The sequence below is a fragment of the Emydura macquarii genome, unplaced genomic scaffold (genome assembly GCF_026122565.2).
Source record: "Emydura macquarii macquarii isolate MOO-44397 ecotype Brisbane River unplaced genomic scaffold, CSIRO-AGI_Emac_v2 contig_1790, whole genome shotgun sequence".
Classification (NCBI taxonomy): Eukaryota; Metazoa; Chordata; order Testudines; family Chelidae; genus Emydura; species Emydura macquarii.
In genome coordinates, this window is record NW_027131927.1 from 4,016,946 (window position 1) to 4,042,196 (window position 25,251).

Consider the following 25,251-nt stretch of genomic DNA (forward strand, 5'->3'; position numbering starts at 1 on the left):
GAAAACAAGCTAGCTCAGGAACTGGTCCTTGCCGGTGCTAAGCACTGGCGGCAGAATAGCCCCTGAAGGGATGGTGGAAGTGCCATCTCTTAGCCCATTTGTAACCAGCATGGATTGTAGGGAACAATCCGAACTGTCTCACTTTCCACAGTGGCTACCCGTTATCCTGCCCTTCCTGATTTCTAAACCTCTGCTGTCCCACTGAGTGTGATCCCAAATCCACTTGGGCATTGAGCAGTTAGATTTCCATCAAAGATTGTAATTGGTGCTGTGCTGCTAGTGACTGTTCGCTCCACAACCTCCCCATGGCTCTTAGCCTCTTAAGCCCAGTTTCCTTCTAAGGGGCCTGTCCTGGATCCTTGACTCTCCAGGGGTTTGCTATGAATCAAACCCAGGTTGGCAAGTGACTGATTGTTCTAATGCAATTACATCTTCTCCGCAAGGAGGCCCTGAGTGGGCCCTGGGGTCGGAGAGATGAGGGTCCCTGTGGGCCAGGCTGAAAGTACTGGCACAGTGAGTGTAGGAGGTGTACCCCGCTGCTTCCTGGGCTCAACTTGCTCTGGGTCATGGGAGCTTCAGGCTCCAGGACCGTCAAGGCCAAGGCTAGATTCCAGGTTTCCAGTGTTTGAAATTGGAGCTGCTACTTCTAACCAGGGCGATCGCAAGACACCAATCGTCCTGTGAACCTGTCATGCTAACTCTGCCATGTGCATGAGAGCGGTGCAATGGTAAAAGTGAACTCCTCTCTCAAATCACCACGGACTAAACATCCAGGGGAGCGTTCCTGTGTTCTGAGCATCAGCCTTCTGGGGACTTTCCTCCATGAAGAGAAGCTGAGGAGTTCCATCCACTGAAAAGCGAAAAGTTAAGCAGGTTAGCAGGTGGCCAGTGTGGACACAAGAACAAATGGACGTAAACTGGCCATCAACAGGTTTAGGCTCAAAATTAGGTGAAGGTTTCTAACCATCAGAGGAGTGAAGTTCTGGAACAGCCTCCTGAGGAGAGCAGGGGGGGCACAAAAAAACTAAGTGGCTTCAAGACAGTTTGATAAGTTTATGGAGGGGATGGTTTGATGGGACAGCCTACGATAGCACAGGCCCATCTGCAACTGCCAGTAGCAAAAATCCCCAGCGGTCAGAGGGGACACGCGGTGGGGAGGACTGAGTTGCTACAGAGAATTATTTCCCAGGGGTCTGCCTGTTGGATCTTGACCACATGCTCCGAGTCTAACTGATCACCAGATTTGGAGTTGGGAAGACATTTCCCCTGAGTGAGATTGGCAGAGATCCTGGGTGGTTTACACCTTCCTCTGTGATGTGGGGCACGGATCACTTGCTGGCTTAAGCTAGTGTCAATGGTGAATTCTCTGTAACTTGAAGTCTTTAAATCATGATTTGAGGGTTTCAGTAACTCAGCCAGAGTGGGTGGATGAGGTTCTGTGGTCTGTGACATGCAGGAGGGCATACTAGATGATCACAATGGGTCCTTCTGGCCTTAGAGTCGCTGAGTCTGCAAGATGGCCAATGCTCTGGGCCTAGTTGCTCCTGACCCTGTGTAACTCCATGGCCTGCGGCAGAGTCACTTCCGGTTCACAGCATAACTGACAGCAGCAGAATCGGCCCCTCTGAAGTGAGAGGGCAGGTTGTTCTCGATTTGTGCTGGAGCCAAGGCTTTCGCTCAGTTCTCACGGGGAGAAATGAATCCTGTCACTTGCCTCCTTATGGTTCATGTCCACGATCCGATCACTGATTTGACTGCACAGACCTGTCGGAGTGAAACAGTTTGACGTGTTCCCGGCAGGTGTCCAGCCTACACCTGGTAAAGTCCCGTCTCTGCACCAAGGTAAGAAACGTCTAAAGAGTCAGCAGCCCCCGTTAGGGCTCGGTTTTCAGGAGGAAGCTCAGCATGCTGAGTGCACACTAGGTGCGAACTCTTGAACAATGTGGCTCCAAATGTTTAACACAGCTGCCGCTGCTGTTTTAATTGGTCAAAAAACAAACAATGCACTGACCTCCTCTGCCCAGATTCCACAGTGAGCCCCTCTTGTGGAAGCAGCAGATTCCCCTCTACCCTTCGATAAGTTCCTCATCACTCCAAGCTGCCCGAGGCCGTGTGCAGCCAATTCTGTGCCAAGCAGGGGAGAGCAATGTTTGGAGTGAAAGGAATAGGGGCTTGGAGTGGACAATAGTTTTCTGGTTGGTAACATTCCACTGCAAGAACTCCAGCCTTTATTGCTCTGGGTTGGAACTGCTACTGCTGTATCTGGAACGGGGATGCTCCTTTTCCCTGTGAGCTTGTGACCCTATGGCAAACAGTGTGCCCTAGAATATGGCCCTTGGTGGTAACCACCATCTCTTCCCAAAGAGCCCAGGCCAGCTGTGCCATACAAGAACTGGAAAAGGGGTGGAGAAGGGCAATGCATTATTAGGGGGATGGAAGCTCTTTCAGATGAGGAGAGATTAAAGACACTGTTCAGGTTTGAAAAGAGACGGGGGCAGAGTATGATAGAGGTCTATAAAATCATGAACAGTGAGGAGAAAGTGACTAGGGAAGTGTTATTTACCCCTTCACAGAAGAGGGACTCACCCAATTAAATTAATAGGTGGCAGGTTTAAAACAAGCAAAAGGAATTACTGCACGATCAAACTATGGAACTTGTAGCCAGGGGATGTTGTGAAGGCCAAAAGTTCAAAAGGGTTAAAAAACAGAATGAGAAGTTCCTGGAGGCCGGGTCCATCGCTGGCTACTAGCCACAGTGGTCAGGGATTCAATCCCACGCGCCAGGTGTCCCTGAACCTCCAATTGCCCTAAGCTGGGACTGAATGACAGGAGATGAATCACTCACTAATAGCCCTGTTCATTCCCTCTGAAGCACCTGCATTGGCCACACTGGGTCAGACCAATGGTCCATCCAGGTCAGTATCCTGACTGACAGTGGCCAATCAAACGGGGCGGGAGATGACTTTTTGAGGTGCCTTCCAGGCCTGCATTTCTGTGAACCTTGCGATCAGCCCTGGATACAAATGCACACCGCTTCCAGCACCTGGGCTCTTGAACCCCTGTTTCCTGCCTGATCCATACCTACCTTCCATTGTTCAATCCTCTACCAAAGCTGCTTGAATTTCTGCAGGGACAGCTGCCCATTCTTAGCTGCCTGATCCCCCATGTGAAGGGATAACACAGCTTGGTGCACATGAAGATGAGGTTGCTTTTCTCTTTCCCATGTCAGTCCTAAATATTCTCCCTGTCCTCATCACGTTGCCCCATGTGCCTGGGCCAGCCCAGCATATGCCCCCTACAGCTTGCGACTCTGCACTGGCGCATGGAGTGAACACAGCCCAGCATCACTAGCTCCTGGATGGAAGTAGCAGGGATGTCTCGACTCCTTTGGCCTTTAGCACCAATGCGCACGGGCATCCAATGGGCATTTGGCATCGCAAGCCAGGCAGGTGGGGTTGAATAAGGGAGTTTGAGAGACCACATTTGCCACCTCATTTTATCCTGGCATCCTTATGAAGATCCCATTTCCCCTCCCTCAAGGGCCTTGTGTCTCTAACCCTCTAGGGGTCAGGCAGGCTGGGTGCTGTCCCCACCCTTTCTGGTCCTGTAAGTGAGATTGGAGAGCAGGGCTGGGGGTGGCCTTGTGTTTGAAAGACTGGTCTGGGGCTTGGATCCAGGTACCTTTCCTGTCCCAGCTAGACTCCTTCTGACCTTGGGCTGGGTTTGCTGAGGCAGGCTTTAAACATGGCTAAGTCAGATCAGCATAGAGCGGATGTTAGCCACATTTACACTGCTTGTCAAAATGGTGCCTGGTCCTACTCTCCGAGCTCTTAGAGCCAGATCCAAAGCCAAACTTCTCACAGTTCAGGGATGCTCAGGCTCAAACCAGACTTGACAAAGTAGGGACCACATCTGGAGTGTGACTTCAAACCAGTCTTATCGCAGCAGGGCCTCCAACACTATCCAGACAAAACAGAGAACCCAGAGCAGCCGAACCCTTAACGTTTTGTTTGGAACTCGGTGTAGATTTGACCTAATGACAACTTGGCAAGTAGGCAGCAGATGCCAATTTCAAACCCTCATCACAGCCTCAGGCTGTTCAGAGCAGCCCCAAGACCTTGCTTTGGTGTTACCCAGCATCCAGTCCTCAGCCATGGGATCTTAACTTCTGTGTAACTTTCCTTTTCCAAAGGATATATCAGCGAGGCGGATCATTTGCTGACAGGTCTCCAGTCGAAATTCCTGTGTTTGAACCAGCTTCTGCAACAAAACGTGGGAGGTTTTTAAATATAAATTGACACCTATCATTGTGCCTAATGCAGATCTGATTAGCACAGAAGCAATCAGGAATAATTTCACTTTTGCTGTTGCCTTGATGGTTGCTGGGCAGGACAAAACTAGATGGATCAGGATTCAGTCACACGTTCCCTTGCTTCTGAACTCACTTAATCTCTGGATTTCTGCAAACAGGAACTGATTTTCTTTCCAAGGCAGCTGTAGGGACCAGAATTGAAGAAATGATAGCTGTGGTTAACTTTCCCTTTCTTGTAGGGGAAGCAGAGCTCTCAATCCCACTAACACACTGGAGAACAGAAATGAAGGTAATACCCTCCCCCTCGAATGCTCCATGTCATATTTGGATGGGCATGGGGTTTCTTGATGTTTCGTGTCCCTTGTAAGGAGAAAAAAGGCCTAATTCTGCTCATCACGTATCTTATGCTCCCATTCTCCTCTTGGGTTGGCTCTCTGGCTAAACATCTCCCATCATGCATCACTTTTCTCTCCTCTTGGTGGGGGGGGCTGTCACAGGATTCCATGGCCATGGTGCATCATGGGAAAGCGAGACTGACCAATGAGCCCACAGTGGAAAATGGGAATATAAAATGCCTGAACTACAACTCCCATGAAGCATGGGTGCTGCCATTTTGAATTGAAGCAGTTTAGTTTTGGGCTGAAATATGTTGGGGTTTGGTGCTTTTGGGGGGGGAGGGGGTTGACAGAAAGCAGATGCTTCTTTCGTTGAGTCAAAATCCTGATTTTCCATCCAGTCATTTCCAGTGGGAAACGCTGGACAAGCCCAACTTGTCAGTATTCACAGCATGAGCTCAGGCCTGTGTTGAAGTCGGTGGGAATTCTGCCAACTAAAGAAATACCTGGGGGTGGTGGGGCACTTTCAGCCTGCTTCACCATGGCCCTGCGTCTTGTCATCAGTTAGACTGGTGCAAAGAGGATGTAATATGCTTCTGTTATGCTGAGAAGTACTGGTGACGGCATCAGTCACAGGCCTGCTTGAGACGTGGTGCGAATGTACCCTTCAGTTAATAGAACTGTCAGGGTGGGATCAGAAGACAAACGGAGGATGCGAACATGCCCAGGAGATTTTGCTGAGTATTGTTTTGGGTAGGTGCAGGTGTGTGGGAAGGCAGAACATGGAGGACCAGAGAGAAACACAGACAGTCTGAGGAGCAGCTGAAAGCAGGGTGTCCGACCCTGGAGGAAACGTGGGGAGAGGCTTTTGGGTCAAGGCTGCAGGCTGAATAGTTTTCTTGGTGCAATGAGCAAAAGAAGCTATTTCCTGCTATTTGATTCCCGCTGCGTACAGAGACATGGGACCTTGTTCATTCTTTGTAAATGAACAAAACTGCATCAAAGCAATACCTGATTATCACCAGTTTTATTCAGTTGGAACATCCCCTGGCACAGAACTTTAATTAGCTACTAGAGTAAAGAAGGGGCATGACTACCAATGACTGGCTGTGCTAGGGACAGGATGATGAAGAATCGGGCATTTCATTCATGAAGGTATAACCTGCAGCCGTTCTGAGTTCAGCATCAGGAATCTTTGAAGTAAGTTTGCTTCCATTGGTAACCTGCAGTGGTGCGATGGAGCTGCAGCGTGCTAGAACAGCTTTCCAGCTCCACCACGCCACCGTGTCGCCTCCCGCAGCGAGGGGCCAGGGTGATGCTGCAGTTTAGAACTACATTGCGGGTAACCAAAACAAGAGGCAGCCTTATCGCAGACAATTTAGTCCATGTCAAATCAAGACCCTGGGATTTAGGGCCTCGTGCATTCAAGTCTGATTCACTGCACACTCACCCCTGGCTAAGGTCTCAGTCAGTATCTTCTGGCGCTCAGCAGCATTGCCTTGCTGAGCCTGCAAACGAGTGCAAGAAGGGAACTGGATTATCATGATCATGACAGACTCTGGTTTTCCCCATCTCCCTGACAGGTTTTGGAAACGTAGATATTTACTTGACAGGCAAAGTGCACCACCGAGGTACGTTAGTCCCGCGTTAAAACACTAGAACTCACTTAACTCAAGTGGGTGGAGAAAAGGAAGCAGAGATTGGCTGCATCCCGTTAGCTAGGGATTGCCTCAGGCTGAAGGAAGTCCCAGGGAGCCTAGTGCCAACACAACTGGTTCCCGAGCCATCTATCTTAGGTGCATCTCTTGTCCCCAGCATCATCATCTCTGAGCACCTCACAATTTGTACCCTCACAGCACCCATTGTACAGATGGGAATTGTGGCCCAGAGACCTACTCAAGGTCACACAGGGTATTTGTAGCAGAGTAGGGACTTGAACCTTGGTGTCTCAAGTTCTAGGCTAGTGCCCTGACTGCAAGGCTATAAGAACGGCCATACTGGGTCAGACCAATGGTCCATCCAGCCTAGTATCCTGTCTTCTGACAGTGGCCAATGCCAGGTGCTCCAGAGGGAATGAACAGAACAGGAAATCACCAAATGACCCATTCCCAGCTTCTGGCAAACAGAAGCTAGGGACACTTTAGAGCATGGTTTTGCATCCCTGCTCATCCTGGCTACTAGCCACTGATGGACCGATCCTCCAACTTATCTAGTTCTTTTTTTTTAAACCCTGTTAAGGTCTTGGCCTTCACAACATCCTCTGGCAAGGAGTTCCACAGGTTGACTGTGTGTTGTGTGAAAAAATACTTCCTTTTGTTCGTTTTAAACTACTGCCTATTAATTTCATTTGGTGACCCCTAGTTCTTCTGTGATAAGGAGTAAAAAACACTTCCTTATCTTTCTCCGCACCGGTCATGATTTTATAGACTTCTATTGTATCCTCCTTAGTCATCTCTTTTCCAAGATGAAAAGTCCCAGTTTTATTAATCTCTCATATGGAAGCTGTTCCATCCCCCTAATCATTTTTGTTGCCCTTTTCTGTACCTTTTCCAATTCCAATATATCTTTTTTGCAGATCTCTGTTGCAGATCTGGGGTGACCAAATCTGCATGCAGTATTCAAGATGTGGGTGTATCATGGATTTATAGAGGCAATAGGATATTTTCTGTCTTATTATCTATACCTTTCTTAATGATTCCCGACATTCTGTTAGCTTTTTGCCTGCCGCTGCTCATTGAATGGATGTTTTCAGAGAACTATCCACAACGACGCCAAGATTTTTCTTGAGTGGAAACAGCTAATTTAAACCCTGTCATTTTATATGTATAGTTGGGATTATGTTTTCCAATGCGCATTACTTTGCATTTCTCAACATTGAATTTGATCTGCCATTTTGTTGCCCAGTCACCCAGTTTTGATCCCTTTGTAACTCTTTGCAGTCTGCTTTGGCCTTAACTGTCTTGAGTAGTTTTGTATCATCTGCAAATTTTGCCAACTCACTGCTAACCACTTTTTCCAGATGACTCCGCAGCCTGAGATCTCACTGCCAGGAAGGCTTCTCTACACTCAGCCTAAATTTTCCAACCCCCCTAAAACGCTCTGCTCCCTCTATATGGGAGAAGGACAAAAGCTGTGTAGTTTACCCATAATTCCATTAACTGTGTTTTCTGGCTTTAGTTGGGAATTTGTCTGTCTGTTCCAACGGTGAGACAATAATAGATTGTTCTGTGGTTTACTCTTGAGCAGGCATAGGAACTGTTCAAGATATGCTGGGGAGTAAGGGCTCACCCTGAGCTCACTGGTGGTGGACTCTGGTTTGGGAAGAGATCGAGTACTCTATCCTGAAGAGTAAGGACCCTTGAGTAAGGGCCTTATTTTGTGCTGGGTTCACCGCCTGGTTCTGAGCCCGGTCTGGCGTGATCCTATGGGGCGGGGTGGGGCTGGGCTGGCAGCAGTGGCATGGAACAGGCACCGCTGCAAAGTCAGACCGCATTAGCAGAGGCGGTGCAGGGCTGACCTGAGAGCAGCCCCACTGAGCCCGTAGCAGCGGTGGCAGTGAAAATCCGAGTCACTGGATCGGAGCAGACAGGCAGAGGAGGGCCTTTCTCTGACTACTGTTGAGTCTTACTGACCGCATTGGCATGAGCTGATGTCCATCTGGTCCAGCCCTGCAGAACCACTCCACCCAGGACCCCTTTTTGGTTGCATTGAGGGGTGAGGGAGGATGGGAGGTGCAGTGAAAGGAAAATGTAGTAATCCAAAGTGCTTCTAACTTTTCACAGCACTAGGCACCGAGAATACACCTTGTCACCCCATGAATGATTACATCTGACTCCGTTCCCCGCACTGACGGCTGCTCCCTTCCAAAGAAGGTGAAACGAACACTCCTGCAGTAAACATCTGTTACAAAACTGTTACCGGAAGGGCTTGCAGAGCCGCACTGATTTCATCCTCCATTTCACTAGAAGACAGAAGGAAATTGCAGAGTAACTTGAAAAACTGGCTATTGCTGGGGCATTATGTCTACCCTTTCCTTACCCTTAAATTCCCCACCCCCACCTCTATTTACCATTGCTCTTGTCCATAAAAAATGGATCTCTGAAATAAGTCAGTTACAGAGATCCACAGTGTATCTGACTCTTCATTGCACAATGTCTGAAGCTGGTGCAGTTCTCTGGCTCGTTAGCAGATGGTGCTGTTGGATAGGACAGTGTCTGCTTTCCACCGGCGCAGAGCAGAGACCGCAGAAGTGAAGCTGTTAAAATCTACTACTGACCAAGAGAAGAGAAATGTGGCCAGAGGCACACAAGTCACTAAGTTGCCAGATGGGGATGAAGTTGTTGGAGTCTTTAGGAGTTAGGAGAGGGGGTGGGTTTTTGCGGTTGGTGTGCGGTGGAGAAGAATGTTAGTGGAATTGTGTGACTGGAAATCTGATTAATTCATCTAGCACACGGGAGGCTGGGGGGTTTTTTGTTTTGTTTAAGTTAATGTGAGATGCCTAGATTCTAGGAGAGGCACCAGATGTAGCCAAGTATTTACAATGCAATAATATGAGAATTGGGATGAACTTTATCCTGGCCGTTTTCAAAATAAGATACGAGACCCACCTTTTGTCAGAAACCTTCCCTGTGAAGAAAGGCTTCAGAAGAACTGGTATTGCTCCAAATGCACAGACACTGAAAAGGATGCAGTGAAGAGTCAGATGGAGGGAAGAAGAAACAGAACTCTAAGTAACAATGGCCACAGGCAGTTCTGGAGGAGAGCAGACTCCTTTCTGGACACTTTCAGAGCAATTCTTGGTTTGTGTTTGGCACCTGGACACACTCAAACACCTCAGATAGACTAGACGAGACACAGTCCCTAGGTGAGTCCAGGTCTAAGGCGATCAGTTCAATCACTGCTGCAGGAACACTAAGTTCTTCTCTGGGCCACAAATCCCTCTTAAAAAAGCTCCTAGCTCTGCATATGATAGTGGAAAAGAAGAATTACAGTGCCTCCCACTGCCGGAGGTGGGCACTCGCCCGCACTGGACTGCCATCACAGAGAAATAATCACAAGGGAAATTGCAGAAGTTCCAGGGCCCAAATTACCAAACCATATTTAGGCATCAATAAAAGTGGCTGGCTTTTGAGAAACCACCAACTGACTAATTAGATACCAAACCTGCCTTCATTGCGTGCAGCCTCTTCGGCCTTAATCACACAGGTCATTTTGCAGTCTGTATTGGACCCTTTGGTTAGTTGGTGCTTTTGAGAAACGCTGAACACCCACAGCTCAAAGCAGGCCGTTTGTATGTAGGTGCATGCGGGGTTTAGGCTCCTCCCTTGAGAGAGCTACATTTGAACATTTTAGCTTCTTGGCTTTTAGTTTTAGGGTTCAGGGATCAATTCTTGTTTGCAAAGCAATCTGCATCTATGTCAGAGGACTACATGCTACTAACTATTAATAGTGAGCTTTATATCTTATTTCCTATGCCCTGTATTTCTTATGCCCTATAGGGTGCATCTTTTCATTCCCCTCGCAACCCTGGCCCTTCAGTGTTGCGCAGGGAAAGCAGCCAGGGCTGCACTCAAGGGCTAGTTCTTGGTCTTCTCAGGAATTAAAAAAGTGACTCATTCCAGTGGCTGCAGCAATGAGCAAATGAGGCAGGGAAAGGCAGTAGCGCTCTCTGCTCCAGTGGTTCACTCCTGTCAATTACAGAGGACTTGGATTTAGGGCTTTGCTTTGGTTGGATGTTTGTCTGGCTGTCTGTGGCATGCACTGCTGTAGATTCATTTAGGGCCAGGGAAGAGAGAAGTCATTTGTGCTAGGACAGGTGAAAATGTGGGCCTCGCCCCCCCCCGCCCCCGCTCCATCCATTCTCAGCCCTGAGCTGAGGGGTAATACCTCCCAGTCCCATAGAAATACATTGCAAAGCTTCCACCCGTACAGCGCAGACGATGAAAGAAAAATCAACTTCAGCTCATGTCCAATAAAAGGCAATCCCAATGGAACCTGTGAGCAGCTACCGAGGCGACACCTGGTTTTCTGCCTGTTACAACAGGTGCCTGCAGCGAGTTCCTGGCTAAAGCGTCCTCTTCAGTGCCAGATCCACTCCCCCCTCGCGAAGCCTGACACAGGCCAGGACAGGTGCAGCAAGGAGCAGTTCGGTTCCTGCACTGCTGGCACGTTGGCCGGGATCTCGCAGAGCGAGGGTCGCGGGACTTGCTAGAAATGATCCATCATCCTCAGTCAGATGGCAGGGTTCAGCGGCTTCCTGGAGAGCAGGCCTGGCTCATGTCCCTTCCCTGGAGCCGCTTGTGCCAACCACAGTGTAACCATCTTGGGGGTTTGTTAAACAGCAAACTATGGAAGGAGTGAGGAACAGCACTTTAGTAACAGAGGGGCCTGCGCCTCGGAGGAGGAGTGTGGCAGGGAGCAGCCATGCAGTTAGATCTGATGTAGGGCGCATCTCCCAATTCACAACACTGTCCCATGCTAGGGAGCGTCTCTAAATCACAATCTACTACAAGCATCTCTCTGCATCTTCCCTCCTAAGGAAAACAAGTTAACCTTCGATACATATAAACATGGGCCCTGGGTAGTATAAGCCTGGGGAGGCTTAGCCTTCCCAACAGCCAGCTGTGGCCCTGCCTCCTGCTGCACATTGCTGGCCCTGCCGTGGCTTCCCGCCCTCAGACTCCCCCAAACACGATGGAGCTGGAGGGGGCCAAGTCAGCCATTGGGCCGGGCCACCTGCTTGGACCACCCAGATGGTGCTCCAGGGTGGCTGAGGCCGTCTGGGGGGGAATTGGGGCAGCTGGGGCTGCCCATGGGGACTCCACCCAGCTGGTGCTCTGGGGCAGCTGGGGCCGCCGATGGTCATGGCTGAGGCTGGCCGGCCAGTGCTCCTGGGAGGCTGGGGCCACTGACTGGCACAGCTGGGGCCACATGCATCTCGGGCCACCCTGCTGGTGCTCCAGGGCAGCTGGGGCCACGCACAGCTCAGGCCACCCGGCAGGAAATCAGGGCAGCTGGAACCGCTGGGTGCTGAGGACTCCGCCCACGACTGCCCAGCCGGCACTCTGGGGTGGCTGGGGCTGTGGTGAGCAGGGGTCCTTCCCCCCCTTTTCTTTTGCCTTCTCTCTAAGAAGAGCCTGGCTTAGCTGGCCACGACTGCATGTTTTGCAGCACTGCTCTAAGGCTGTGACCAGAGAGGCAGCTGAAAGAAATGCCTGAAACAGCCCGTTGCTGGCACCGGTTCAGTCTGTGTCTAGCATGCCTGTGTTTTTCAGCAGCGAGGTGACATAATGAGACACAACCCCAGGGAGAGAAGCTGTGTTTTCTGTCTTTGCTTTTCTTTTCTCTCCCCTCTTGTGTATTTGTCTTATAGGAAATGGGGTTGGACTGTAACAGCAGCAATTACAACGGCTCAGCCCGTCTCAGTTAATGTCTCTCTTCCCTGAAAAGGATCATTATTGCCATTTAAAGGGTGGTTTTGCCCCTAAGAATTCTCTCTGGCTGAAGGGAAAAGGGGTCAAGGGATGCTGATAAAATGAAAGCCTGGCTTACCACTTTACATCTCAAATGCTTTAACTGCTTTCCTCCTTTTCCGTCTCTCTACTAAGGGGCAAAGAGGCTGTTGAATGGTGGGTTTGCCGTGGTACTAAGCAGGCTGAGGTCTCTGGATACATTGTTTAATGTTGGACACTGACTGGGTCGTGTTAACACCTTTGACTCTTTGGGGGCCGTTTATTCCATCACCATTAACACCTTCCCCCCCTCCACAGGTGTAATGACAGCGCCAGTGCCTGGCAATGGAGACTTGGGCCCTGAGTGTTCCTGACTAGAACTTCTCCTCTTAAAAAGTGAATCTATGAGGCTTCCTGTTTATCATCCCCCTGGGGTCTCTGTGTCAAGCATGCTCAGATCAAAAGTAACAACAGGGCTTGCCCCAAGTGCCAGCGCTGCAAACTTCGTGGCATACGAGAGCCACGCTCGGCTCTTTCTCACTCTGCATCAGTGAGGAAGGTTCTGCAGGGCAAATGAAGTGCTCGTCGACAGCTGTGCAGCCCCACGGCCTCTTGGTCATGTTCCCCAGAGCTGGGAATAGAACCTAGGACTCCTGAATCCCAGACCCTCTGCTCCAGCCATGAATCAGACTCTCTCCAAGAACTGGGGATTGAACCCAGGTGGCCCCTGCCCAGACTGCATTCCCTGGGCCACGCTCCTTCCAGCCCATTGCTCCTGGACCCATTTTAGAAGCCAGGAATAAATTACCATTACTCAAGACAACAGGAGTGACTGCATTTACTACAGCAGAGTTTACTCTATTTGGGATCAAGCTTCCCTGATTTAAAATCAACAGCCACCATTGTTTTTATTTTATCAATTTAAAAGCATGCCCCAGTTAGAGGTGGGTGGAACAGAATGGCCTGTGTGGTGGCCCCTCTTCATTCCCCAGCAACCTGATTACATTTGTAAGTGGTCACTTCACTGCCTGCATATTGTGGGTGCCACCTACATCACCACCAGAAACACCGTAGCTGGAGCCAGGGGATGTAGCGCTGCTGGTGTTGCTGTCTTTGAAGATATCAATTTGCTTCACCGCCTCGGCCCCCTGGAGGGATTTCACGTTGAGAGTAGTCACGCAAGTAGCTTTTGTCCACAATCACCTGGTCAGTAAAGGGGAGTATTAGAAACCATGGGTCTTGGGCAGACCATAGGACGATGGTTCTTTGCGGGATGAGGTTGGTCAGAGGCTCTTTGCCATCTCAGGTTGGTCCGTGGATGTTTGCCGAGTGGGAGCAGTAAATCAATCACCAGGACTGAGCAGGGTGCATGGAGGCCAGGGATTTGCTTCCCACCGTGCTCGCCCTGGCTGGCAGGAAGTGGAACAGAAGCAGGGATCGGGTGTTCATCCCACCCTGCCTACAGAACCAACAGGAACTGGGGTCTTGGGGCAGGAATGGAAGGTGGCTGGGAGCTCAGAGACCACCTGCTCCTCCCACACAGGAAATGGATTGTGGGAGAAGGAGGGAGGAGAGCCTGTGCTCATGCCAGGTGCGCCCCCCACCCCCAAACATTCCTAAACAAACAGCTCTTTGCCATTTTACAACTGACACTTTCCCTAGTCTAAGGCCAGGCAGGGAACCAACCCTCCGTCCCCCGAAGCCTAGATCAGATCAATGGCTCTCAACCTTTCCAGACTACAGTGCTCCTCTCAGGGGTCTGATTTGTCTCATGTACCCCAAGTTCCACCTTATTTAATAACTGCTAGCTTACAAAAGCAGACCTAAAACTAGGAATGTGTCACAGCCCCCTATTACTGACACATTGCTCAGTTTTGCCATATAATTATAAAATCAATCAATTGGAATATAAAAACTGTACTTACAGTTCAGGGTACAGTATACAGAGCAGTATAGCCAAGTCAGTGTCTATGAAATTGTAATTTGCACAGACTTCGCTAATGCTTTTTATGTAGCTGTTGTAAAACTAGACAAATATCTAGAGTTGATGTACCCCCTGTAAGATCCCTGAGCACCCCCAGAGGTACACGTACCCCTGGTTGAGAACCACCGGAATAGCGCACAACTCCCAGCCCCGCACGGTACCAGGGTCCCCGTTCCCTCCCCACCTGGCCTCACTTTCCACTTTTCCTCCAGACCCAACTCAGCAAACTCTCAAACAGCATGTTCAATTGCTCCACAAAGTCTCCCTACGTGAGGCTTCATTGTTAGCAGTAACAAAAAGACCCCAATGTATTCCAGCCCTCACCCTCAGCTGCAAGCTCCTCAAATGCTTTTCAGCCCTGCACCAGGGCCAGTCATTCCTGCTGACCTTTCCCCAGCCCTTCATCCTTCCCCTTGTCTCAGGGGTTCACCACATCTCCGTAGCCAGGCCTCCTGCTCATCTGCTCCCTGGCTCCTGTCCCATCTCATCGCCATCCTTCCTCCCCGTCCCCAACAGGGAGTTGTCTCCAGTCCCTGACGCAGAGGCTCTGCCCTGCTCACATCCCTGTACCTTGAAGCAGTTTTTAGTAAGGACAAACCCCAGCTGGAAGTCCTTCCCTTTGCAGAAATGGCTGTAACATTCCTCTTCCACTTTGCCTCCCTCATTGCTCAGGAAGCTGTTGAAAATGACCTCGTCCATGCCCTCTTCGAAGCGGGGGTTAACGTGAAGGGCGATTTCACCCTTTCTGTCCCCGCCACAGAGAAAGTCAACCTGAAACCTGGACAGGAGGATGAGGAAAGTAGTGACCAAGGGGCCTGTGAGGACTTTAGGACGAGCAGGTCCCTCCCCACCCCCTGCCCATAGTATAACCTGGGAAATGGATTAGACCATGGGTTCTCTCTCCCACGCTGGATTTCTGCCTTTCCCCATGCTGCTGAGCTGCCGGAGTTGCCTTGAAGCTGGTGTGAGTTCCCCCACCAGCTTCACGGAGCCAGAGACCAAGAAGCAGTTCCCGTCGGGTTCTGGTGTCAGGATGACGGTTCCCACCATTTCTCCTTTTGTTACGTCGCAATTTGGCCTCTATGTTGGTTACAATTGTCTATCTGGCTGGTGAAACCCTTTCCCTGGTGGGTGTTTGACTCAGATCAAACCCCTTATTGTCAAACCTGCCTTCTGCGTCAACCTCCGTGATAAAGATCCTCCAACAAAAAAGCAGCCAGTGATTCCATTGATGATGTGGGACTCTGTCTCTTTTTCCCAACAGGGCTAATGGGAGAGAGTAAATGAGTCATCCAGATCCGCTGATGAAACCCGCACACATGGGGAGCAGAGATGGGATGTGAATAGCAGCCATTTTTAAAGGCATTTCTGTAACTCCTCTTAACTCATCCCTGAAATCTGCACAGCCCACCCCCAATGGCTGATCTCTCCCTTTTTCTCTCCCAAGCGTCTTACATCAAACAAAGTGTTTCTTAGGCAACAAGTTTAAATCTGATATTTTCTCATTTCATGGACTGTTTCTGTGTTCTTGTCTTATGAGAGAAGATGAACAGGAGCATCCCATTTACCATCTCTAAACCTTTCATTACATCGTGTACCTCTCTTGTGTCATCTCTTATTCATTTCTTCTCTAAATTATCTTTGTAATCCTTCCCATCTCTCTTTCTATGGAAATCTTTCCTGGGTCCCAATAATCTCCTCTTAACAACCTTTCCTTGGTCGCCTTTTTGCGGATTCAGCGTGCTAGGGGTGTTGTACGGACACAATGAAAAAATGGCCTTTGGCCGGAAGAGTTGATAATCTCAGTCACGGGGGACACATCCCTGATCTGAGTTCTGTGGCACTTTAAAGACTAACAAAGTGCCACTGAACTCCCGTTGTGTTTGCTGTATACAGACTAACACGGCTACCTCTCTGGAACTATCCCTGATCTGAGTTTGACATTCCTCAGAACAGGTTTGTTCTTTATTTTTCCCTATCAGAGAGAGAGAAATGTACTGTGTTCCAGGGCCCTCTGGTGGGCTAGATGGCTCACCTCGCTCAGTAATTTGCCCAAGTGCATAGTACACCTGGCTGGTGTAATACACTGGTCAAGAGTGTGTGTCATGGTCCCCCTTGTGTGGCTGGAAGCCTCCTGTTCTGGAACGTTATACAAGGGGCAGAGGGCCCCGGTATGCAGAAGCCCCATTAACCCCACCGTAGAGTTTTGTCATAAAGGAACTGAGGTTGAAAGTGCAGGTCTGCTCTGAAAAGTGCCTGCAAGGATTGCAGGGCTCCATGTTTGTCCCACGGGCTCCAGACCAAATTAATTCATCCTACATGTAACAAGAGGGTAAAATGTGCTTTCTAATCATCGGTCCCACAAAGAATCTGGGCTCTGAGGTTCTTCCTGGTTCATGCATCGTCACCAGAATAGATTCCTCAAGGCCAAATTCTGCCCTCGGTGGGTTTATCTGGATTAGGAGAAATGAAACCTGTCCAATTGTACCCTATTATCTAATCTAGACAAAGCCAGTCACTCCTGGGCAACTTTCATTGTCGTCAGATTATTCCTTCTGGTCTGCCTAGGCCGTCTCCTGCTGTCCGGTGGCGTTGAACTGGTCTCATGCCTTTTCCTTGAACCTTTGCTAACAGTTCCAAAGTCTGAATCAGAATATGACTGAGCTCCCTCTCCCGCACATCTGCTCACTCTGCCGGGCTACGTCAGCCTTTATTCTGGATGTTAGGCTCAAAATTAGGTGAAGGTTTCTAAACCAGCAGGGGAGTGAAGTTCTGGAACAGCCTCCCAAGGGGAACAGTGGGGGCAAAAAAACCTAACTGGCTTCAAGACTGAGCCTGAAAAGTTCATGGAGGGGATGGTTTGATGGGACAGCCTACGATGGCACGGGCCCATCGGCAACTGCAGGTAGCAAAAATCCCCAACGGACAGAGAGGGGACACTCGGTGGGGAGGACTCAGAATTCTCTGTAGCAACTCATTCCCAGGGGTCCACCTGGTGGATCTTGTCTACATGCTCCAAGTCTAACTGATCACCAGATTTGGGGTCGGGAAGGAATTTTCTCCCAGGTGAGATTGGCAGAGACCCTGGGTGGTTTACACCCAGCATGGGGCACTTGCTGGTTTAAACTAGCATAAATGGTGAATTCTCTGTCACTTGAAGTCTTTAAATCATGATTTGAGGGTTTCAGTAACTCAGCCAGAGATTAGGGGGTGAGGTTCTGTGGCCTGCGACATGCAGGAGGGCAGACTAGATGATCACGATGATCCCTTCTGGCCTTAGAGTCTCTGAGTCTAAGTCCTCACGCGCTTTCCCCTAGCTGTTTAGTCAGCACTGATTATTTGCTGTACTAAGGGTCAAAGCTTTTGCCACTGCAGCTCTCCAGTTTGTGCTGCACTGTGGCAGAAAATATAATGCGATGAGTTCGCCGAGTGACCCGGGTATTGAGATTATAATGGATACATTAGCGGCTCCTGTCTTGACAAATCTTTGAAGCTAATTGTGGGCTCCTGTGTCACTTAGTTGCTTTTGAAAATTGCATCCTTCGGGTAAAGCTGAACTGTAGGCACCCACGTTTGAAAACCTGGGCTGCGGAGAACAGCCCTGCCCTGTGGGAGTTTGGACAAAATTAAAATCGAACGGGATTCCTTCCTGTCTCAGTGAGATGGAATAAACCGACCGCTCTCGGAAACAAGACACTGGCAGTGCATGGATGCAGCAGGGCAGAGATGTATTATTGCAGCCAGGTTAGTTACTCATGGCTAGCCAGGGAGGTTTACACGGTCCCCATTAGACTAAGTGCACTGTTTGGAGAGGATGGTTTTAATTATTAAATGGAGCAAGCGGGAAGGCGACATGACAGCAAGTTTGCAGGCCACACCTCTGCACCTCCACACGCCCGCCTTAGTCACTGAGGTGTCCAGTGATGGTCACGCGGAGCTCACTGGAGACCTTGTCGCTCCCTGGGCTGATGCTTGTGGTTCTGCCAACGCTGGCTGCAGCTGCTTCCGGGAATTTACCCCAGGGAGAAGAGGGGCTGGGCTGGGGCCTCAGGAGCTCTGGGTTCAATCCCAGCTCTGTTCTATGCTCCCTGTATGTCCTTGGGCAAGTCACGTCAGGCCAGACCTTCACAAGAGCACAATTCGGCACCCAAAGGTGGGGCCAGACGTCCAGGAAATCACTCTCTGACGCTGATGCCTATTTGGGAGCGGGGCTGTCTTGGGAATCCGGCCTGGGCTGAGGTGGCTGTTGTTTCCAAGGGCCCTCTGGACGGTGAGTGGGGAGAACAGTCCCTCCTTCTCCGGGAGGTGGTGAGGATAGACCCCGGGGGTTTGCGGGGCTCAGAGACTGCAGTGACAGGGACAGATCAGGCCCTCGCCATGGCGGTTTCCTGCCCGTTGTCCAGCTCAGCGACCTCGGTGTTTGCCGTCTTCTTAAGGGCGGGTCCGGGGGGACGAGTCTGCACCCCGGCTAATACGCACGGGAGGCTCCCCGCCCGGGCATTTCTGCGTAGCGCGTCGAGTAACTGCCGCCCCCTTTCCAGTTGACGGCCTCCAGCTTCACGTCGCCGTCCACCTCCAGGAAGCGCACGCGGGCCGGCGGGAGGCGGTGGCGGAACTTGTAGTGATGATGCTCATTCACGGTCACCTGGGAGGGAACAGCCAGTGTCAGACTAGGGGACGGGGCCCTGACCCACTGGCCTGGGACATCCTCCCAAGGCAGGAAGGACTGGGCCAGGGCCTATGTCTGGGGCTTGCTGGACGTTGTTCCCCTAAAAGCCACAGGGTCCGGCGGCCAGTGGGGTCTGGGTCATGACCCACTGAGACCGCACACCCCTGCTGGGGAGAGGCTGCAGTGCAGGTGGGGAAGGTGCAATGAGCTTTGCCGTTGCTGGATTCTCTCAGCTCACCTGGACATTTAGCCCAGCCCATCCCTACACCAAGGGGACAATTCGCCTTGGGCAGAGGGGCCAGCATGAGGCTGGGGCACCATTTGAATTCCACATACCCCCCTCCAGATCATGGGACTGCGCAGGAATCATTTCATGAGCCTTCCCAGGGCTCCAGGAAAGGAGGGTGGGTGGACAGGCATCTCGCCCAGCCTGAGCAGGGGCTCCACAATCCAAAATTACATTGGGAGGCAGTAATGCCTAGTGGGTGGGTAGCGCACTAGCCTGCCCGGTGACCTTGAGCGAGTCACTCCCCCCATGCCTCAGTCTGCCCATCTGTAAAACATTGTTGTGGTTACTATCACCTCCTGACTATGGCTGGCCAACACTTGGAATTTCTGATCTTCAGGAAATTCTGACATTTGGACAGGGGGTGGGAGGGGAGAATCCAGTCCTGATCAGCTGGAAAAGTCAAAACTTCCAAAAACCAAATATCTTTTGGGGTCAATAGGAACATTTTGGTTTGGGTTTTTTAAATATATTTGACTTTATTTCTCTATATTGTTTATTTTATCATCTAAAATTTAAAAAAAATTCTCACGGAGAAGTCGTTTTGAAACGTTTCGACCAGGCTGACGCTTCGCGTCGATTTGTAACCCCCTCAATTAAATTTCCTTGAAAGGGACGTGTTCCCCCAAAACGTTTCCATTTCGCCCCGTCGGCGTCCCATGGGGCACTGCGGGCGCCGCTCCGCTCCCCACCCAACACCCTCAGCAGTGAAACGAAGGATCTGGGGCCGCCCATCCCGAAGGCCGTGCGCTTAGTACGCACCAAGGCCCTGTCACGGGTATGCGGTGATACGGATTGAAACGGGACATAGCACACACACGGGATGGCTATCTCTGCACTACACACTACGAGCGCATGCCAGTGCCGTGCACAGTAAACTGTATAGACAAGCCCGTGACGTCGCAGCTTTCTCCGGAGGCCTCCCCTCTCTCGCTGGATGCAGACCGGACCCTCCCCGCACTCAGCTACGTGGGGCATCCTCCAGTGCCTTGATGCAGAAGGGGTGTCCTAAGCCCTGACCCTCAGCCCCCACGTACCTTGTACTCCTTGGCGTTGGCGGTGAACATCAGCGTGAAGCTCTTCCCTTTGCGGAGGGGGCTGTTGTCCATCCGCTCCTCCGTGCCCCACTTTCCCTCCACCAAGCTGTTGAAGACGATGTGGGCCGAGCTCTCGAAGCGGGGGTTGAAGAGCAAGGCCACGTTGGCCCCGTGGAACTGACCATAGAGGAACTTCACCTGGAAGCTGGAGTGGAGACAGCACTGGCTGAGCCACCTCCCGCAGCAGGGTTCCCCGAGGCTGGAGCCAGCTTCAGGGACCCTGCTCCCAGCCCTGTCTCCGGCGTTGGTTAGGGAGCCTCTCGCACTGAGCTGGGGACCTGTGACCCGAGCATCTGTCCCCAGCCCTGCCCCTGATGCACCTGGGTTTTGCAAAGGGGCTGGTGACTGAGCTGGGGACGTGCGCCCGGAAGGGCGATCCAGGCCCATCTCCTTTAGCCGGCTTGCTCCCGTCTGCTCTGGGGAGCGCTGGGTGGGGTGATCTCACCCCGGTCCGGGGAGTGGCGCCGGCTCTGGGGCATGCACCATGGGGCAGGGGAAGCGACCGCCCTGGGGAAGGAGCTCACAACACATCGGAGCCAGGGGACGGGACCGAGGGCGTCTCGCTGCCTTGTGGGCGTCCCCTCATGTCAGCCGGGAACACAGGGGAATCCCTGGGAATGTGTGCTCACCCTCTGCTTGTCTCCGGCACCGAGCCCTGTATCTTCACCCACTCGTGTGGGGGGAGCCCTTCCGGCAGGGCAGCGCTGAATGGGATGGTCTGAGACAGAGAAACTGCTGAGTGAGTGCTCAGGGCATTGACCCACGCTCCCTCTCCCTGCTGGGAAAGTCCCGGTCCCCCAGCTTGGCTGTGCAGCCGTCCCTAGCTGCTCACGTCCCCTCCTTTTAGCTGCTTTCCCCCTAAAGGGGAAGGGCTAAAGGGCTCAGCGGCTTCTGAACCAGGCTGGCCCTTGGACCTGCCCATCTCCCCGGGCAGAAGGGTGCTGTACCTCCGTCACTGCCCCATGGCTGTTCTCGCTCAGCGGCCTATGTGCTGCGTGCCCTCCATAGGACTAGCCCCCTGGAAGAGGCTTCCTCAACCCCTAGCAGCTCCCCCTCACCCCCCACAGCGCTGCACAGCACCTAATCCAGGCACTTACTTTATTTGCTTCAGCTTTTCAGAAGGGAGCGACCCCTTGGGTTGAATGGAAGGAGCCGGCATTTGTCTGGGGTGTTAAATCATTTTCTAGGGGAGCTTCTGGGTGTGTGTGTTTGTGTGCCTCTGGGTGTGTGTGTGTGTGTGTGTGTGTGTGTTTGTGTGTCTCTGGGTGTGTGTGCGCCTCTGGGTGTTGGAGAGGGCAGGTTTCTGCATCCATACCGTACCTCTGTGTATGTCTGGGCACTTGTGAGTACATGGGGGAGTTGTGGGGGGGGGGCAGGGAGAGTCGTGGGTCTGTGTGTGTGTGTGTGTGTGTGTGTGTATGTGTATGTGGAGCGGGGTGGGGATTTTGTGTGTGTGTGTGTGTGTAGAAGGGGAGGGGATTGTGTGTGTGGGTCTGTGCGTGCGCGCGCGCCTCTGGGTGTTGGAAGGGGCATGTTTCTGTCCGCGTCTCAGTGCCTCCCTCCGCGTGCCTGCGTGCCTGTGCATGTCACTATCCAGATGCAAAGCTGCTCTGTGCTAATCCCAAAACGCTAGTGCGAATGTTGCGGCTGCGGGCAGCCCCCTCTGCGCATTTCCCGGCGGCTGATCTAACCCCTTCGCCACCCCCGGCTCCATATTACAGAGCCAATTCATTCCCCACTTGCCGGCCACCCAGCCGTCCAGCTCCCAGTTGCTGCGTGCCCCGGCACGTCCAGCGAGAAAGCCCACCCTGGCTCCGTCACAGCCCGGCCCGTGATGCCCCCCTCGCTCTCTTTCGCTCTTTCCCATCTCAGGCATGTGGCTGCAGCAGAATAAGACAAGCAAAGTCGAGGAGGGCCAGGGACTCACCGGCCTGTCTGGAATTAGAGCCATTGCTGCTGCTGCCACCATCCACCCTCTGCAGTGCAGGAGTTGCTGGAGATGAAGGGACCGGGCAAGAGGCAGCACTTTATATTCAGTGCTGCCCCTGAGAAATGGGGCTGGTCGTTTCCCGGAAGCATCGTCTTGCCTGCACGTTCCGCCCGTGCCCTGGCATTGCGTCAGAGATCTCCGTATCAGTGTTACCCAAAATGTTGTAATGAGCTGGGATTTGTCAGCTTGAACTCAGAACAACCTGACCGTGTGTCATAGCCCCTACGCTGCTAGCAGCTGGCAGGGGTGGGGGATTTACAGAGGAATTTGCATACTAGGTGATTGTTTGGGCTAAACTTATCTAAGCGTGAGGTATGACAAAGGCCTGTCTCGCTGCTGCAAAAATAATTATTTAATCATGGAAGGAAAAGAAACTGCAATTTCCTGTTCTTGGCTTCTCTAGCGTGTAAGACACACTGTGGTTTTCAGCCTGGGGTCCGCGGACCCCTGGGGGTCCACAGACTATATCTGAGGTTTCCAAAGGGATCCACACCTTGATTTGAAATTTTTTAGGGGTTTGCAAATGAAAAAAGGTTGAAAACCGCCGGTGAAGGGTATAGATCCAACGTAAAAACATGCTCTGACTTTTTTTTTCAAAAGATGGGGATAGTAAGGCTTGGAAACCCTTCATTTCAATTCTCCTTGTATTCAATTTTAATCCTATGAGGAAAACATTATTTTGCTAAAGCTGCATTTTAAAGGAAAGGAGGAAGGGCTCTGGGGGGGGACATGTTTCTTCAGCTACCAGTGTCAGAGGGGGCCAGTTTTTCTCTCTCTCCTTCACGCAATCACAAAAGTATAGCTGGGTTTCTGAAACTTTTATTTTTTTCCTGTAAAGCTCCTGTATTGTAAAGGATGAGGATGCGATCTTGCCTCCCAAAATCTTCCCACGCGACAAATGATAGCCTGTAAACTGGTGTTACAGGGCTTACAGGGGCAGGTCTCTTTCCAGCGAAAGTCAAGAGATGCTAATTACCAATCAGTATAAAAGGCTTTGAGTTTAAAGAACTGCTTTACTTTGAACAAATGGAATAAGGGACAGTGGTGTAAAAACGAGGCCTGCCTTTCTTTAGGATCTGTCTCTCAGTTTTTAAAGATAAATGCTGACATTGTTATGTAGAAAGAGGAAGTTTGGTTCCTGGTGCAGCCTGATCAAGCCATTGACATGCATGGGCCTTTTGATGGGGGTTTTAGCTCCAAATGACACATTTAGACGCTTCAATAAAGCTCAGAGTGACTCAGGAAAAATACGGGGTAATTAATCTCAGTGGATAAATCACGAAATTGTTGGGTTTAGTGTGACTCCAGAAAGCGTGGTGCCTTTTAACATTGTATGACATGTGATTCCCCAAGAGGCCCCATGGTTAAAGAATACCTTCTGAATGGGTCAGCCAAGGGGCAAAACAGGATTTGTACCATTTGACCAGTAACAGTCTGTGGAGTAAGAGTCACATCTTTTTTTTTCCCCTCTTCTCTTGGCCTTTTTTCCTTTCTTGCTGTTTTAAAAACTTTCTTAGTCCTCTCTGAAAGGTGGCTGTCCCCTCTCGTGTGGAGCTAGCTCTCTAGTTAGAGTGTCTCTCTCTAGCACTAATACTTTGTGGCCTTTGTGTGGTTGTGTAATTTAGAAATGTATTAACTGCATAAAATGATTTTTCTAAAAATGTGTGGTTTTATAGAGAGCGATGGTCCCGCTGGCCCAGGATCCTGTCTTCTGACAGTGGCCAATGCCAGGTGCTTCAGAGGGAATGAACAGAACAGGAAATCATCAAGTGCCCCATCCCGTTGCCCATTCCCAGCTTCTGGCAAACAGAGGCGAGGGACACTTCAGAGCATGGCTTTGCATCGCTGCCCATCCTGGCTAATAGCCACTGATGGACCTATCCTCCATCAACTTACCTAGTTCTTTTTTTAACCCTGTTATAGTCTTGGCCTTCACAACATCCTCTGGCAAGGAGTTCCCCGGGTTGACTGTGCATAGTGTGAAGAAATACTTCCTTTTGTTTGTTTTAAACCTGCGGCCTGTACATTTCATTGGGTGACCCCTAGTTCTTGTGGGATGAGAAGGCGTAAATAAGGACGTGTTGTTTACTTTCTCCACACCAGTCATGATGTATTAATAGTTTTCCTTGATTCCTCTGTCATTAATAAGTCCTACAAGTATTTAATGCCATAAATAACGCTTCCTTATTTACTTTCTCCACACCAGTCATGTGTTAATAATTCTCCTTGATTCCTCTGTCAATAAGTTGTAAACACATTTAATGACGTTATTTAGCCAACCTCCTTAGCACAGCTGTTGTGGGGGCAGCATACTGTCATTCCGGTTAGTGATTCTCCATTTTTCCTTGTCCAGTCTGGGCTTCAGCCCCTGTCAGCAGAGGGTGGAATCCACATCCATACCGAGTTATTCCAGCCTGCCCTGATTTCATATAACAACCTTGTAACAGCCAGATTCCCCAACTCGTCACAGGCAGTGGTGGGAGGTGACAGGAGGGGGCTGTGGGTGGCAGTTTCAGGGGGGAAGATGGCTGCAGGGAAAGAAATTTGGGCGGAAGGGGGAATCAGCAGCTGAGAGGGGCCCAGTCTGCCCGCGGAGTGGGAAGGACAGTCACTGTCAGAAGGGAACCGATGTTAATCAACAACCAACCTGCTCAAAGGAGCCGCCCCTGGAGGGTGGCGGTGTCTGTTATCTACCACTGGGCACTAGAGGGCACTCGTGTCTTGGCTGAAATGTGAACAGGCCCAAACCAGGGATTGTGTACCAGGGCTGATGTCACAAAACAGTTGCTGTAGCTAGTCTCTACCCCCCACCCAGGGCCCATCGGGGGCGGATCGGGGGCATGGCTGGAGCGCATGGTGCTGTGGCTGTTCTCTGCCCCCCCAGGGCCTGTAGGGGGCAGAGTGTGAGATACAGCAGCCCCCAGGTGGCTCACAGCCCCAGAATAGGGGGGGGGCCTAAGGCCCACAGTTGCAGAGATGCTGATTCCTGGACCGGCGCTACCTGGATTAACACGTCCCCCTGATGCCAGGCTATCCCTGCCCACAGGTGCAGTGAGCCCCTCCCCTGGGGCAAGGGTGCGTGACCCTCATGCCGCAAGGCCTGGTCTCCAGGGAAGGCGTCGAGCTC

At 51.2% G+C, this 25,251-nt stretch overlaps 1 protein-coding gene across 1 annotated transcript; it reads right to left on the bottom strand.

Moving 5' to 3' along the window:
- Window positions 1-13,114: 13,114 nt before the first annotated feature.
- On the bottom strand, window positions 13,115-22,248 carry LOC137159070 (galectin-4-like). The gene is made up of 5 exons (XM_067557253.1): window positions 22,222-22,248; window positions 20,075-20,272; window positions 18,558-18,727; window positions 14,653-14,860; window positions 13,115-13,246 (listed from the first exon to the last, which is right to left on the bottom strand). Exons 1-5 carry the CDS (start codon window positions 22,246-22,248, stop codon window positions 13,115-13,117), a joined length of 735 nt encoding a protein of 244 aa, XP_067413354.1.
- Window positions 22,249-25,251: the final 3,003 nt, after the last annotated feature.